Source organism: Branchiostoma floridae, chromosome 19, assembly GCF_000003815.2.
Source record: "Branchiostoma floridae strain S238N-H82 chromosome 19, Bfl_VNyyK, whole genome shotgun sequence".
NCBI classification, from domain to species: domain Eukaryota; kingdom Metazoa; phylum Chordata; class Leptocardii; order Amphioxiformes; family Branchiostomatidae; genus Branchiostoma; species Branchiostoma floridae.
The window spans coordinates 7926415-7943817 of NC_049997.1; the positions used below are offsets into that span (position 1 = coordinate 7926415).

The 17403-nt window shown below is 39.6% G+C and overlaps 3 protein-coding genes across 3 annotated transcripts in view; all 3 read right to left on the reverse strand.

Moving 5' to 3' along the window:
* Positions 1 to 217: 217 nt before the first annotated feature.
* On the reverse strand, positions 218 to 1546 carry LOC118407177 (tetratricopeptide repeat protein 28-like). The gene has a single exon (XM_035807598.1). It carries the CDS (start codon positions 1544 to 1546, stop codon positions 218 to 220), a length of 1329 nt encoding a protein of 442 aa, XP_035663491.1.
* On the reverse strand, positions 1543 to 4674 carry LOC118407178. Its single transcript, XM_035807599.1, has 4 exons — positions 4189 to 4674; positions 2743 to 2922; positions 1908 to 2153; positions 1543 to 1739 (listed from the first exon to the last, which is right to left on the reverse strand). Exons 1-4 carry the CDS (start codon positions 4466 to 4468, stop codon positions 1543 to 1545), a joined length of 903 nt encoding a protein of 300 aa, XP_035663492.1. The 5' UTR covers positions 4469 to 4674.
* Positions 4675 to 8976: 4302 nt separating this feature from the next.
* LOC118406936 (ras-related and estrogen-regulated growth inhibitor-like) overlaps positions 8977 to 17403 on the reverse strand; it is a 30572-nt gene continuing 22145 nt past the window's right edge. The window contains exons 2-5 of the mRNA XM_035807340.1: positions 14995 to 16147; positions 10473 to 10529; positions 10164 to 10237; positions 8977 to 9464 (exon numbers count right to left, since the gene is read on the reverse strand). Of these exons, the coding sequence (XP_035663233.1) occupies positions 8997 to 9464; positions 10164 to 10237; positions 10473 to 10529; positions 14995 to 15130 (735 nt within the window). The 5' untranslated portion in view covers positions 15131 to 16147 and the 3' untranslated portion in view covers positions 8977 to 8996. The remainder of the gene's footprint in view (positions 9465 to 10163; positions 10238 to 10472; positions 10530 to 14994; positions 16148 to 17403) is intronic.

Genomic DNA, 17403 nt, shown 5'->3' on the forward strand with positions numbered 1-17403 from the left:
TTTGAGTTGGGGCATCTATGTGTGTGTGTAAAGAGGGTTGTGTCTATGCCATTGTGTATGAATGAATACACAGCAACAGCCATTTTCATCTTATCCTAGGAGAGTACCTTGGCCTACCATATTGACTCCTGACAGTTTTTGGTTAAGGAAGATTGTTTTACTATGCATGCAATCCTGTTAGAAACTGCATTTGACTTGAAGTATTCTGCAGTGTTGTTTACAGTCCAGCCAGCACCTCAGCGATGTAGTCCTGGGCCTGTTTGTTTCCTGTCTCCATGGCGATGTCCATTGCTGATTGGCAGTGAGAGTTAGCCAGGTCCAGTTTACCCAGTGCCTTGTAGGAAACAGCTATGTGCTTGTGTGCTGTTATCTGTGCAGTCTTGTCTTCACAGTCTTGGCTAATTTTGAGGTACTTCTGAAACCACTCTAAACCTTTCTCACACTCCCCCATCTCATAGTGGGCCTTTCCAAGTCTCTTATAAGCCCTTCCCTCTTCATGCCTGTCTGCCGACTGCTTGGCTAGTTCCAGATACTGTTCATAATACTGGATGGCTTCATGTGGGGAGTGGAGTTGTTCCCTTTGCATGTCACCCATTCTGAGGCAATAACCCAGTTTACCATAGCGATGGCCTGTCTGCTTTGCCATCTGTAGGGCTGTCTTTAAGTGGGATGTTGCCTGATCCAGTTTACCCAGAAACCTGTATGTATCACCCCGACGTACATGTACTACTGCTTGCTCTTTTTTGTTCCCATTATCTTCGTTTATTTTCAGGTTCTTCTGATTCCACTCTAAAGCAGCCTCATACTCCCCCATCTTATGGTGGGCCAATCCCAGTCTGTTGTAAGCCACTCCCTCCCCATGCCAGTCCCCCAACTGCCTGGCTAGTGCAAGGTACTGTTCATAATACTGGATGGCTGTACGAGGGGAGTGGAGTTGATCAATGTGCATGTCACCCATCTCAATGTATACGGACATCTGTCCTCGTCGATCATCTGTCTGCTGTGCCATCTGTAAGGCTGTGTTGTAGTGCGATGTTGCTTGATCCAGTTCACCAAGAAACCTGTATGTATCACCCATCCCTCTGTGTGCTGTTATCTGTTTTCCCTCATCTTCATCACCTTGGCACATCTTCAGGTACTTCTGATGCCACCCCAGAGCTTTCCTGTACTCCCCCATGTCATGATAGGCCCGCCCCAAGCTCTGGTAGGCCTCCATCTCCTTACTCCTGTCCCCCAGCTGCCTGGCTAGTTCTGCAGCCTGTTCATAATATGGGATGGCTGTTTGTGGGGAGTGGAGCTGTTCTCTTTGCAAGTCACCTATAAACAAGGAAAATGCCATCTCGCTATCTTGATCTCCTGTCTGCTGTGCCATCTGTAAGGCTGTGCTGTAGTGGGATATTGCCTTAACCAAGTCACCTAGTTCCTTGTACATTGTACCCACACCTACATGTATGTGTCCATCCATCATATCTTCCTTGTCTCCAGCCTCTTTGCTCATCTTCAGACACTTATGGGTCCAGCCCAGGGCTGCCTCATAATCCTTCATGTCCCAGCAAGCCTGTCCAGTCCTTTGTAGGCCTTTTGCTTTTCTTCCTTCCTCCCCAAGTCCCTGGCTAGTGCCAACATCTCTGTGTAGTACGTGTATGAGACCTGTGGTTCATTTAGCTGTTGTCTGTGTAAATCACCCAGCTCACAGTAAATGTCCATCTCTTCAGTTTTTTTCCTTGTTGCCTTAGCAACTGCCAATGCTGATTCATAGGTATTTTTTGCATCTGACAACTGACCTGACAATGCTAATGATGATGCCAGGTTCTTGTAAGCTACACAAATGTCAGTATCCCTTTTTGCCTTGACACCATGAATTTTCAATGCTTTCTCATGATTTTTTACGGATCTCTGTGGGTTACCTAGCATGTCATATGTTAGTCCCTGTCTGCTGTAGGCCTTGGCTTGTTTTGTGTTATCTGACAGTGCCTGAGCACACTCTAACATGCATTGGTAATGCTGCAGAGCTGACTGGAAGTCATTCAGTTTAGTCCTGTAGAGATCTCCTATCTGACAGCACAGGTCAAACTGTTGTTTCTTGTCTTTCTTTGCTGTAGGTGTCTTGACTTTGGCAAGAAGGACCTTCAGGTTGGCCTTGGGATCCTGATCTGCTGGAAAATATTTACATCTTCATCAGGTAATTTCTGTGGATGACAAGATAACTGAATGTGTGCATACAGTTAACTATAATTATGTTCTCTGTAGTACTCTGTGCAGGTACAGATTTAATCCATTTTTTTCATATAGCTATGTGTTCCTTGACATATAGTTTGCTAATACTTATTCTTGTTAATTTATGTTATTCAGATTGTATTTATTGTAACCTCCACAACCAGTATTCATACACTGAGTGTTCAACTTTTTTTGTTACCAAACTATATTAAGATTTTGCATCACAACTTTGTTCATGATGTTCATGATATTCAAATCAGCTGCTTTGTCTATAATGCACCTCAACCTCTTAATTTTTGCTGGGATTTAAATCATTGCTTTGATCCTGAACTTTAGTAGCAAGGATGAACCAAATTTTACCTTTAACAGTAGGAGGTTTGTCTTTTACTTTGGATGCCAGAGTCCCACCTGTAGCACCGCCTGAGTCAGATGATTGAGTAGTTCCTGAAGATTGGCTACTCCCTGTTGCCTGGATTGGAGATTTGGGGGTTCCCTTTGATTTTATGTTTCCTCCCATTGATAAACTATAAGCTGATGATCGAAGGCCTCCTGGTGCTGATTTTACACGTTCAACCTTTGTTTGATATCTGACCTGTGACTTTTTGGGTTGGCCGGTGGTACCCAGTGAGGCCATCTGTGATGTCACCTGTTCAACCTGCACATCTGGGGAAGGTTGCACGGCAGCTGCCAGCTGTTCTGTTGCACCTGGGTAAAAACAGAGTTGATGAAGAATTCAACTTTTGATTATTTTGATACACCAAATTTGCTTATTGTCAAAAACAAACACAGCATGGCTTAAAAAGTTTTTTTTAGGTACAGGACAGGTACAAGCCCTGCAGTGATTAAATTACGGTATAGTTACTACTAGTTTTGTTGTATAACGGGGGCCCCCCTAAGATGCTTCCTGCCCTAAGATAGTACGGATTTTTTGCTGATCTTATCATGCATATTAAGTACGCTTATGTTTGTTGCCACTGACTATGATGATTAGAAAGGTAAATAACTAAAATTAGTCCAAAGAAACAGTTGTTTTTTTTGTTCATTAAAAAGATACATACACATATTCACTTCCCCTTTTTTTTTTGAAGACAGAATTTTCACAATAATGTTGGTAGCGCCAAATCACTGTGGTCACCTGTTACTCAAGGTATTGGTGGCTCATATCCCTAAATATACAACCTGTACAAAACAGCCACACAACTGTCACACGGATAAGAAATAAAGTTTTAATTCACAAAACACTACAAATATTGGTCTTCAAATGTTTGTTGAGTAGAAGACCGGCCATAGAAAAAACAACATAAGCATCACCGCCGTTGTTTTCCCCAGGGAGTGTGGCCCCGCAGGTGGCAGATGAGCGAATGCCCAAAAGATTTGTTACTCTAACAAATGATTCGTACCGTCTTTTCGTACTTCACAGAGTGATGTTGAATATGTTTCCCAATACGTACACAGAGTTTTTGTGTGATTTTGGTGTTCTCTTTTTTTGTAATGATTTTGTTAGTCGGGCTGCCACATTCAGTGCATTTTGCCCATTTCCCATGAAAACACGGAAGTTATATTCATGATAACGTCCTCGGTGTTTGCCATTTGTAACAAGGAGGGTGAAGGGTTCATGAACAGTATGAATGCATTCCTTATCCAGGTATGGTCTTTAGATGAATGTGTTAAAAATTCATTGATCAAAACTTGACCACTCTTTGGCAACTAGCAATGGGGCGCCGTGAGTTCGAGCATGTAAAAAAGCGTAACATCTTAGGGTGGCCCCCATTAATTCTTTCTTAATAGGTATGATTTCATTCCAATTTCTGGATTATTATACTTAGCATTATACTTCAATATTGAATGAAGAATCAGTCATGCTAGTCAGGCAGAGTGTACAAAAAAAAACTATTAACTTTACTGCACTGCACATGTATGATATTAAGATCATGAGTATCAAGGCTGCAGAAGTATCAGTCATTGCGTTACCTTTTGTTTTTTGTTCTTGCTCAAATTGTTTAACATCATCTGCCAAAGTTCCTTGTCCCAATACTCTTAAAACTTGCTCAAGGAACCCCAGGTTTCCCTCAGAAATGGTCTTGTTATCTTCCAACATCTTGAACAGTTGTAGAACTGTTGCACCGTCAACCTGTGCTCTGCCGAGAATCCTATCATGAACAAGCAAGTCACGTAGGTCCTGCACCTCATCCCTTATCAGATTTTGGGAGATCTTGAGATACAGCTGGGCCTTTTTAGTAAGTTGAGCCATAGCTGATGTAGTCTACAGCAGTGTCAATCTTCCAGTTTATGCTCCAGACCTGAAGTGTAGAAGTGAGACTAACATTATAATTGTACTATCATGTACATTGGATTATTATAGACTAAGCATATTTTTATTTTATTTGATCCTTTATGGCAATTAGATTTATATATTTATAATAATTGTATTTTTGACATTATTTTTAATTATCTATATCTATTAATGTTCTTCATGAACCAAGGTACATATTGAGTATGAAGTTCCTGTCATTTAGCATAATTTAAGTATAAATTTCCCTCGTTAATTATGCAGATCAAGTCATAATTTGCATGATTAACACACCATTAAATTGCTCTTTATCAAAGTTACCTACAGGTCAAAAATCATTCCTGCAACTCATCCTGTTTCAAAGTCTACAATGGAAACACCCCCTGCAGTTCCAAGCTGCTACATGTAGAAGGCTTATTAGCTGTCACTTCCCAACCATAAGAGCTGTCTGCCACCTCAAAATTGCTTGCTTGGAACATGAGATGTCAAACTGGATGGAAGTTCTGCTGCAGTAGCATGGAAAGCCACCAGAGGGCCCAACATCTTTTTTTTTCTTTTACAGAATGTGACAAAACCACATACATGTAACGAGCTTCATGACAATCCATCGAAAGCTCCTTGAGTTATGCTATTCAACTACATACATACAAACATACAAATGTTACCAGAAACATAACCTTCTTGGCAAAGGAAATTAATTTGCTAAGGTTAATTCTATTGTTTAGAAATATAAGACACTAATGATCTGTTCACAGCATATATGAAGGGACTTTGAACCTGGCCCCACACTTTTACAGGTTTTACAAAAACATGTTTATCTTAGTCCACATGTTGCATTTTACAGAGACCAATTATGAAAATGTCTTACAGGTGGCATACATAGAACAATTAGTCACTTAGAGTGACTAAAATCACTACTTAAATGTACTATCTGCACAAACCTCTCTTGGGCCCCCTTAGTACCATATGGGGAACTTGGACTGAAAGCTATAGTTCATTGTGAGGAATGCTGGGAACTTGAGTTGATGGTCACATGTCTAGCAAACTGTTTATTCAGCATTGTTTAGCCCCTACAGTTTCTGTAATTTGTATTGTATTATACGATTGGCCCCTTTTCTGACTGTTGAATACGCATTCTGTACATGAGATACATGTATGCCACTGAAATGAACATAGATTTTATTGTCAGTAGTTTTCACCAATGAATTCTCCAATTAAAAAAGCTAGTTTTCAAGCTGTATTTATTTCGGCTACTTGTACATTTTTCTGTTAAAAGTATGTATTCTAAAATTATGACACCAAAACTGTAAATATTTTGAATTTTAAAATCTCCATTCGGATTGACATTTGCAGCTCATTTTTAACATATTCACATTATTTTGTCGCATTTCAAGCATTGATAAAGTGCCCTTACATTTGTAGTTCTGGCATCCCTCCAGGAATATGCCAGCTGCAGAATGTAAAAGACGACCAAATTGACCATTACTTTCGGAGATCTTCAAAGCTTCACAGGCCGGGATAAAAAAATGCCACAGCTGACTGTCAATGAACTTCAGTATCAATGCAGTTAACTAGCGTGTTCCTTTGGTTCGTCGGAAAGTTAGACAAAATGGCGAACAACTCAAGGGGCGGTGGAAAGTGCACATATTGAAAGACATTCTAAAGCCAAAACAAGGACGCAATTACACATTTTGAATATTGCTGTGCAGTGTTAAAAGGTAGATTCAACTTATGATGTGATGATTAATCAGATTAAAAATGGCCATAAGAGTTGATCAAAGTATGTTAAAAGACCCTTTCATTGTTTAATTTGTTCATAATTTTTCTTATCAACTTATGTGAAACATGTTGATCCAAAGATAGCAATTGGTTTATGATTGAATTCAAGTTATATTACACTGATAAGTGGACATCATGATGATTTAATGTTATATAAAATGTGAATTGTACCTACTTTTTGTAAGCAGATGTCTTGCTATTTGCCCACTTATCATGGATGATGGAACTTGGACTGGTTGACTTGCTGATTGTACATTTACCCTCTACCTCAAGGAATGCTTTTAAACACCAATCAATGATTAACTTGAAGTTGGTTAGGGTCACACGTACTGTTCAAAATCAATAACCATCATGATGGTGACCATGGTTTCCTATGGCTTAACTTGCCCCTGAATATGTTTAAGGTCTTGACGAATGGCATTTACAAGAAATGTACATGATTGTATGTCTATAATTTTATCAGACCATCCAACAGACTTTTTGTCTTGAGAATTATTGATTACATTAGATGCCAATTAATTGCACAATGGATAACTGCACACTTCTGATAATTGCACGGAATCCGCAAATCCGGTGGTGGTGTACGTGTGTTCGCTTTGTTAATAATTGCACAATATGCACTCGGGCAAATGGGGTTTTCAATTAAACATCTTCTATTGTACTTTGAAATTTTGTTTTTTATCTGTTCATTCCAGACATACACACTCCCCCTTGAAGGATTAAGTGTTCTATAGTACGTATCCTTTGAACCTTCTTTCTGTTGACTCTGTGTAGGCACTGCCAATATAATTTGTGTACAATGTAAATAGAAACTCAACGACATCTGTTGGGGGAGTACTAAATGTATCTTGAAAACATACCCTCAGACTAGTTTTGTTGCAGTTTGTATGTTATAAAATGATAGGACAATCACACTACAGTAGATCAGGAACTTGAGTCAAGGAGAGAAATAAGGGCTGCATGAGAAAAGGAAATATATACCATAACATACATACCAGGGTAGTCGATTTTTACATGGCTTGGTATAAGAAAACTGCCCCATTTTTTTAAGCCAGTATGCACACCCACTTAATCCTTTGCGTGCAGATGTAGCTGAAATTATAAATCCTTTTTAAGAAAAAAGGCCAAAATGTAACAGTTACTGTTGCAACGTTAACATCTCTTACCAGTTACAGATGACAAATCAGCTGAAGTGAATAATTTTTTTACCCAAAATTTCTGTTTTGAACGAGCCGTAAAAGTAACATCTGCATAGAAAGGATGCCATCACCTCAAGATAAATTTGCACTAGAAGTTGAAACATAAAAGCTGGGGGCAGAAATAACTGAAGTACTTGTAACTGAAGATTAAGTACAAACATGAGTGATTGTTGTGTTTGCAGTCATATGACTCTCCTTAGTGCTGAAATGCCATCAAGCTTTGGAACCATTCCAGTATGGGCAAAGATTTTTACTTTCTGGTGATGTAAAACAGAAGGCTAATCATAACACTATTGAAAAGACAATGGAGAAATATGTCATCGACCCAATTTTTTTGTGCAGAGTTTAGTCTGTATGTATGGCCTCTGTATTGACGTTAGATAAAGAGCTATATATCATACCAATATACTGTAGCTGATATCGTTAGATACCATTAAGTCGTGATCATTTTTGCATGGTAAATGCAGGTCTCCGTATAGGATCGTTGGTGCTGGCTTTAAGAAATATCAATACAGTTGAAGAAATGAAAACGATAACAGTCAAATTGTAACAACGTATTCTTTAATAACTGTTCAATAGAGTCCATTCCAAGACACCATGAGGGTTTTTAGGCGATATTTATAATTAGTCTGAATTATTTTGAATAAAAGAATATCCGAGCCACAATAGTTAAATTATTTTCAAAAAATTGACTAAGAAAATACTAATTTATTTGAATTTCTTTGAATATTTTAGAAACATTTTGAAAGTAACTGTACAAAAATATCTTTATTTAGAATAATTGTGAAACCTCTCTGTGATTATTTCACATTTACAAATATTTACAAAAAATGGTAAACCTGGCCAAATGGTAAAATTAGTTTATTGCCCCCATAAAAGTAAGCCCTATTGTTGCATCTGTATATTTTTAGATTTTACTGCTGGGCACTGGTGAATCCTTTGTGGTGGGCCATTGTTGCATGGCACCCAACCATACTTTGCAAGGATGTGTGAATTGCTATCTTCCCAGCCCACCGAACCATTTACAAAAAATGGTAGAAAATGGTAAATAATGGTAGAATGCTGTTATCATTATTTAGAAACCATTAGAAGTATCCAATTCCACACCATGAATATTTCCAAAGTTTTACAGGACCAGGGAAATATTTATAAAGTTGAAACAGTGTTAAAAATATTTCTGAAGTATCAAATGTCCTAGACATATAATTACAAAACTTTAAAATCAATTCTAAACAATGGCAACAAACATCCGCATGGTGTCTTGGAATGGACTCTATGCATTAAATCTGCATTTCGCATGACTTTAGTAAGTGCATCATCAAACCGCACGTTGTGTTATATACAATGCGGTTCACGTATTTTACGTCCGGTCAAAAGCTTTGGACGCTCGTGTATGCAAGGTACTTATTCATACGTATACTCTTCCAGGACCTTAGTATAATGTATATTTCATACAACAAGTTCTGAATCATTTTTTTTTCTATCTCTCTGTCTATATATACACTGTATATTCATATCTCCATACTGTCCGTTGCGAAGCTCGGCAGTCTGTTTAGCGGGCGGCTGTGGTTCCCCAGTCCGGAGGAAAACATGCTGACTTTGTCCATCACCTTCCGAATCGCAGTGGGCGACAGTTTCAACGCCGTGCAAGCCTTACACCTCTTGTACAGCTTCTCAAACATAGTTCTGACTTCCTCGTGAGACTCCTTCGCGGAGACTTCAAGAAACATGCAGCCGAGCGCGGTGGCGATCTTCTCTCCCTCGGACGTCTTGACCATTCTGTCCAGTTCGAGGTCCCGTTTGTTTCCCACCACCATGACGGGCACCTCCGGCGCGTGCGCGGACGAGCCCTTGGTGTGGTTGATGAGGAACTTGAAGCGCATGATCTCGTCGAAGCTGCACTGGTCGTTGATGCAGTACGCGATGATGAAGGCGTCCCCCCATCGGATCTTCTCCTCAAGATTCGGCGACTTGAGATCCTCCTTAACATCAAGAAAGAAAGTCAAATATCCATCTTAGATTCTGTGGAAGCTAGCGATAATCTATGCAAATTTATATCCAAAATGCTAATGATCATAAGAAAAATGCAAGCAATATGGAAGCGTTAACAAATTAGCGCGCGGTCACATAGGGTCGTCGTACGATTTTAATGCCATTGGATTTTCAAGAAGGCCGTGATACCCCTGTCACATTATCCACAATCTTCGGGCGTATCGATGGAAGATGGGACATATTTAAGATCGACAGAGGTTTGCGCCATTTTTTCAACTAAAAACCGTCCCTGTCACATATAAGCCATACTTAATGTCTTGTACAATTGTTGTGCAACAAAGTTATTAGTATAAGTGAGGCTCGGGCGATTGCCGCCGAATCGCCGTCCGATCGATTTTCGAAATTTCGCCAAATATGACAGCGGTATCATACCGCTGTCGGCGGTTGGATCTGTCATACCGCCGGTCTGACAGAACCAACCGCCGACATGGATCAAAAACAGCATTTTGTGTACCAAGACAGTTGAACTTTGGAGGGGACGTACATTTTTGTTCTCTAAAATGCCAAAAAGTTAGCAATCGTACGACGATTGCACGACCTATGTGACCACGCCCTTATAGGCAATTGAAATAAATGAATTTGTACAGAAATAGAAAAAGAAAACTATCGGTAAAAAAAAAACGTACCTGTCCGGCTGTGTCCAGGATCTCAAAGTGTACCTGCTCACCGTCTATGTACGTGTTGTGTTTATAAATGGCCTCTGGTGTGGACAAAAAAGAAATTAACATTTTTAGAAAAATTGTATTGATTATCATACTACATGTGCAGTAACTTTTAAAAAGCTTTGCTTACGACTTGTGTTGTATAGATTGTACTGATTGTTGTATACATTTACATAGTCGAAAAAGAGTTTTGAAATTGCGACAGGTGTCGTTTGTACTATGCACTGCGATTCGAAATAGACCTGATAGAGGGAGCAGCTGAGTTGTGCTTACCCAAAGTTGGATCGTAATCACAGATGAAGCGCCTCGTCACGAATCTTACAGTCATAGCTGAAACAACAAACAAAGTATATTGTTTGTTAAACGAGTTATGCATTCAATTTGATAGATGTCTGTATAGTTTTCTTCTTGCTATTGTGGTATCTTTGATAAATACAAATCTACCGATCTCATCATTTTGTTTCCGTAAATATTGTCGCTGCCTTTAATTTCTATTGAATTTTGGATATTGTTTTCCCAAACTTTTTGAAAAAGCAAAAGGTGTACAAATTAATGGACCAAGAGGAATTATGAGTTGTATGTGAAACATCAGCTTGACGACTCCCACTTTTGAAAAATCCACGCATTTCTTGTCGTTTCCGTTACTATTTTGAGTCGTGACTGAAGGACAGTCCTTTATTTCAACTTCCTATCTGTCATACGATAAGTTCTGGCACGTTCCTTCCTTAACAAGAACTAGCCAACAAGAACGCGACTTATCCGTATCCTTTGAAATACTAGTACTAGTAGATCTACGGTTTGGGCTAATGTTTTGAGTCTCTGGCCTCTACCTGTCAACGCAACGTTCACTCCACAGACCTTATCTTGTGTTATCTCGTGTTATCTCGCGTTGAATGACGAGAGATCGGCAGGTTGTAATGTGAGGTGAAATACGATCACACGTGGCAACAGCTACTGTTTTTCTGCCGTCCACACGGACCGAGTAGAGTCATGCTGGGAATGTAGAGCTCCGGTGAACAAGGTTGCCTTTGAGCGAGACCTTCTGACCAGGGAAACTATTTCTGGATAGTACATGGTGTAATGGCCTACGGGATGGAGTGTTCGCCTTGTATTCGGAAGGTCAGGTGTTCAAAGCCCGGCCAGGTAATGCCGAAGACTTGAAAAATTGCCAAAACTACTTTTTCCACTTAACAATCAACACTTATGACAAAGAGTATGGTAGTTGAACACGTTTCACTACCATTGCACTAGCACCACATGCATGCTGTTGTTGCCTGTGTACCCCAAGGGCTATAGAAACGGTAATGGACACCAACCCTATAAACCGAAAATTTTGATTAACGCTAGTTCACCTTTGTCCGTGAGGTGACCTTTATCCGTCGTCTTTGAAATCAGCACATTTAGGAGTATTAAATCTGTGGACTGTGGTTTCAAATTTGCAATATTTTCAAAATGTTCCGATTTGAAACCACCGTCCGTCTACTTCATATCACTGAATACGTTTTTTCTTACAAACAACGAATATAGGTTACCCTTGGATAAAGGTGAACCAGCGTTATATGTTCATAGGTTATGACTTGTGTATCTAGAGGGGACAAGAAGTCTTTGCAAAATAGAGTTTTAGAATTTTATCACGTGGCAGTGAAACAAATGTTTTCACTATAAACTGGCTATTAAAACCAATGGTACTTTCGTACACACATGCATTGTAAACCATTTTGAAAGGTTCTAATATTCTTAGTGTATATCAGACACTAATTAAAGTGATCACACCTCCATTTAGTTTCAGTATTTTACAAGAGATTCAAGCTGAAATAGAATTAATTTCATCATTGCTCAGCAGTTGACACAATCTTATCGAAAAAAAATTAGTAGAATTCTTTGAAATAGTAGAACCGGTGCACCGGAAGATACTAATCTAAAACCCCCTATCAAACTGGAGCTCTAACCTGAGATGACCCCGTGAACAAGGTCAGCAGACATCAGCTGCCCATGGAGAGCGGTTGTTGCTTGTGTGCGGAGATCGTGACAGATAAACTACTTACACGTCATGGCAATCAGAGAACAGTGTGTGTGTGGGGGTGACAAAAACACACACACACACGTGGTTGATGTGCGCGCGCTGTTACATACACTTTTATATCACATGTTAAAGACACCAATTTTTTTTTTTTATATGTGTGAGTATTTTTTCTTAATAGAGATATATATATATATATTTATATGTACACACACATATATATTTTTATATATATATATATATATATATATATATATATATATATATATATATATATATATATATATATATATATATATATATATATATATATATATATATATATATATATATATATATATATATATATATATATATATATATATATATATATATATATATATATATATATATATATATAGGAGAATACAAAAAAAATAGTGCCTAAACGTTAGCAATTCTACCAAAAATCGACATTGACCATTGTCCTCCCAAGACATACACACATGCAAAATATCATCACAGTCCTATCAGTTGTTCTTAGGTTATGCTAACCACCAATATACTGAAGGATAGAGTTGATAAACGCGTTCACAAAACACACACAGAACAAGGCCCCAACTTTTCACGGAGGTAACAGTCTATCGAAATCGCGACTAGAGGTAAACAACATTTTGGGGAGGTCAAACAACCTGATATGAGAGCCATATTCATATGGAATTTGAAATCGGTTTGGAATCTCGTTATTATAAGTTGTTGAAAGAACTCCCTCCCCTTGAGGAAGATAGACAGGCTGTCGTTCCTTATCTATTGACCAAGGAGACTTGGCACGACTGTCGACATGTGGACGCTGCGTGAGACATTCTTGATGGTGAAATGGTCTGTCATCTCAGTGGTAACAAGGTAAACGTAGGGTGTGTTTTTTTTTTTGCTTCAAGAAAGCTATCGGCAAAGTACAAGGTGAAATATGTCTTTTCCGTTGATTATTTGACCAGACCCAGAAAAAGATCCTTAGCTGTAGTCATTTGGTGTATTTGTTTACATCGAAGTCTGTGTTTCTTTTCTCTGTTTATCTATATGCAGGTCGTCATAATATTTATAGAAACCCACGTGTTGTTTGAAAATAAAGAGAGTTAACGTCATTACATCGTTGTTATAAGAAAACAATTGGTTTTTATTTTATAAAGACAAATCAATGTACAGAGGTACGTTTGTGCAGATTAGTCATCCAGGATGTAGTTAAAACATGTAGTTAAATAAATCCTTACTCCTTTATTCAAATGTGTCAGACATCACCCACTGTTTTTCTTCAGTGATTGAAAATGTACAGACGTATTTATGCCTTTACTCTCTAAGCATAATTTTCATCCAAACACATACTGCAACGTACTGCATTATCATATTAAAGTAGTGTGATTTTATTCATCTCATTTCAAATAGATGTCGAACAGAAATTTAAATAGTTTTAATTTACTATTTGGCTCTACCGTGTAGTTATTAGTAGTTAAAGGAGGATGGGTTTGGACATTCTTGGGCGTGTCATTGACCCTTAAAAACGCACACCACGCCGAGTTATTTCACGACCAGACGTCGGTACCTCCTCCCGACACCGCCTAACCTCACACGTATAGGGTACAAGCGTTAGGGGCAGAGAGTGCACACTCGTGCTTTCCAACACAGTGAAGACGCATGAGCGAAAATTAGTTAGCTTCCATTAGCTACTAAACGTTTACTGAATATAATACTCACTGGGTAAAACGGTAACAACAATTTTACGTATCTCACATTTCAATTTGTGCTCTTAATTCAGGACCTGAAAGGGTAAATTGTGTACCAGTCCTATTACGAACCTTATGGACAGAAATTGTTAAGAAACTTAAAGTTTATCTTAGTAGTAAAGCTTTCCGGATGACATCCAACGCACACTTGTGACCATGAGAAGTTAATTTATTTCTTTAAACCAATAATTTTCCACTTTATGTTGAACTGAACTTAAAAAAACATAAACTTTGTGATGATAAACAATCATTTGATTTCTTTGCAGCCAAAACCGAATTCTTCCCGAGACTTGTTTCCAGAAGGGGTTCTTCAGACGTTTACCGGGTAAGTGCATATTTTGGTGAAGGTCTGCTGGGCCACGAGGAGAAATTCCAAAGCTTACTGCTTGTGTGGTACACGGTAGACCTACCACATTATGCTGTCTACATGTGTGGTGAGGTAAGATATAGTTTGAGTTCGTGCTATTTAGAACGGCAGGAAAAATGAAAATACATTATGACGACGAATCGCTTAATATTGTAATGAAGATATTTGTCAGTTTTGTTTTGCTGTCACTGATGTGTTATAGAAAACAATAATCTACGTTTCATGCCTGCATTGAACTTAACAATATACTGTACGTGTGTCATTTAGAGGGAATTGCTCGGTAGGACTTTGGTTTTCCGACTTAAACTTGCTAAGAATAAGGTTAGACAACTTGTGATAAAGCCGGCCACTCTCGTATCTTTATGATGTGTACAGTATATGATAACATTATGCCCCATATTATTCAATAAAAATATGTTTGTCCGTATACCAACCTGTTACCACCCTACACTTATAATTTTAATAATGCACCTGTTTACTTGACAGAATGAAATATGCAAGAATTTTATGTTATTCTATGTCGAGGTTCTCTCCCTAGTCATCACTGAAAATGGCCATTATAATGAAAGCGACATGCATATCGTTTTGAAATAAATGACTAAACGCTAAAAAAAAACTAAACTAGTGTGTGAAAATGACGCCATGACTCACCGGTTTTGCCGACCCCTCCCTGCCCCAGCACCACCACCCTGATGTGGGTTCCCGACCCGCCATACCGGGCCTGCCCTCCGTACCGGCTCGACCCGCCGCTCTTCTTCAGCGACTTGTGCCGCACAAGGGATGTCATGGTCCCCCCTTTGCCACACCTCTAAATCCAAAGACTTCTTTTCTGTTTTTCGTAATCGCGAAGCTACTCTTCTATTCTCCGTATAGACAAACCCTTCTTTTCTTCGAGGTTGTGAAGGCTGTACAGAAGGAACGTTTGTCCGAGCAATGTTGATGTCTCTTAAGCTTGTACCGTACCTTACTGTACACACGCTGTATTTAGTCCTATGCCAACAATTTGGGACAAGGCTGGCCTTATATCCAGCGCCCAAAGAAGTCCTCCTGTTCCACAAAGATGGACGGTTGTGAAAGAATCCTTATCTCATAGATAGCGCCGCTCCACTGGGTAGTAGCTCCGAGATTGTTTTACCTTGAGACCCGGGACACAGTCCTGGGGTTGGTACGTCAGATGTATTGCGAGTCCTACAAGCTGGGGTTCGTTACGTGTTCCACGTGCCCAATTGTTTACGGTACTTACTGTGGGCACAACAGATCCCGGTTAGGATAAAATTGTTTGCGGACCTCCTACAACAATCAGTAGACAAAACTGTCCACGGCAGACGTTGTTTACATCATAGGCGACTCGATAGATAAATCACTTCTGAAGATGGCACTACTGTTGCTATGCTCCCAAGTCCCAAGGCGCGATTCTTTGATTACCAATAATATGGCGTTTTAAATCCTAACTCCAACGCGAAAATCCCCAACAAGAAGAAGTATCCAAGGCCTCGCTGGTTCTGCTTTATTTGAAGAGTCCGTTATACAATGGTGTCTGGGCATGTGACGCCTGTCTTTACATGGTAGTGTTGTGCATCTTCTTACATGCCGGGTGTATTGTGGATTGGCAGTGTAGGGTAGCCACGCCCCGGGCTTGTAGAAACAGTGGTCGCCGTCCGTAACACAGGGATTCACAGGGCACACTGTGACATAGTCATTAGGATGCTTGTCGTGTGGCTCCGACTTATCCCGTTTCTCCGTATGTACAAAGAGATTTCGGCTGTCAGCGATGACAGAAGGATGTGTCCTGTAGTTTCAGCACCTGTAGTAGGAAGAGAGGGACAATGAAAAAAACTGGGCATGAAGGACAAGTGTTGGGTGGTGGTTAGAGCTATGTATCAGTTTCAAGAGATCATAGCTTTGCGGGAGAGCTGGAATTTCATGGAGATTTCCTTCGACACCTGCTACTGTCCAAAACTGGTCGTACACTGTGCGGTCGCGTAGACGCCCATTATGTGAGCGTATGCTATGAAATAAAGGAAAAGTTTCGCACAGAGAATTTGAATAACGATCCACCCCTATACCTGAATCCCGTATTATGAGGTAGTTCTGGAGGTCTTATAACTCTGAAACAACTAATACAATCGCGCTCTGTTATTGTATCGTGCTCGAAGCCCTCTACTGCCAACTCACAATACCACCGGCATGTACATATACGCTATATTTGCTACCGTTTGAGTAACGCTACTGTGCCTTCGCTCACTCAAACCCGCAGAAATCACGTATGAGCAGACTAGAACATTGTAAGACCGCATTGTCGTCTACCTAGACTGTACAGTCGGTGTCAGGCTGTAGCTATGACTATCGGATACTCTACCTGACTGCCGCTGTACGTTCAGGGAAGGAGAACCGGGATCACTCGCACCATGGCTGCGGTACACTGTACCCTGCCGACTACTAACGGCTTTAGCCGGGCTTAACATGTCGGCCTTCGTTACCATGGGCCGGGGGAAGTCAGACTCAATGATCTCGTCAATGTGAAGTTAGACGGAAGTGAAATCGTCTTTTCGGTAATTTGCTATGAGCGTTGTTTATGTGCCCAAGACTATTGACTCTGATATATGGAAACTAAAAAAAACAGCCTTAAAACAAAGCCGCAGTATATACAGAATAAAAGATACAAAAACCGAAAGTTCGGCTGTAGTACCGATGCCATACACCACGTGGCCTAAGATAAGCAGTGACCTTCGTTTTTCCAACACCTACCAACATACTTAATTTTACCACAATCTATTCAGAGGTTCTTGAGTTATGATGACCACAAGTATGCGACAACGCAGACACGCACATGGACGCACCCAAAATAGTACTTCCATTTTTGATGGAGGCAATACGATACGGAGAGAATCATCCCAGTAGAAGACATTCATTATACAGTTTGCCCAACTTCGCTATGTACGGTCACAAAAATATATGTTAACTGATATACATACATATATATATATATATATATATATGTATATTTGTACATCATACAAGTAGTATATAGGTTCGGCCTCTTCTCGCCTCTTGGTAGTG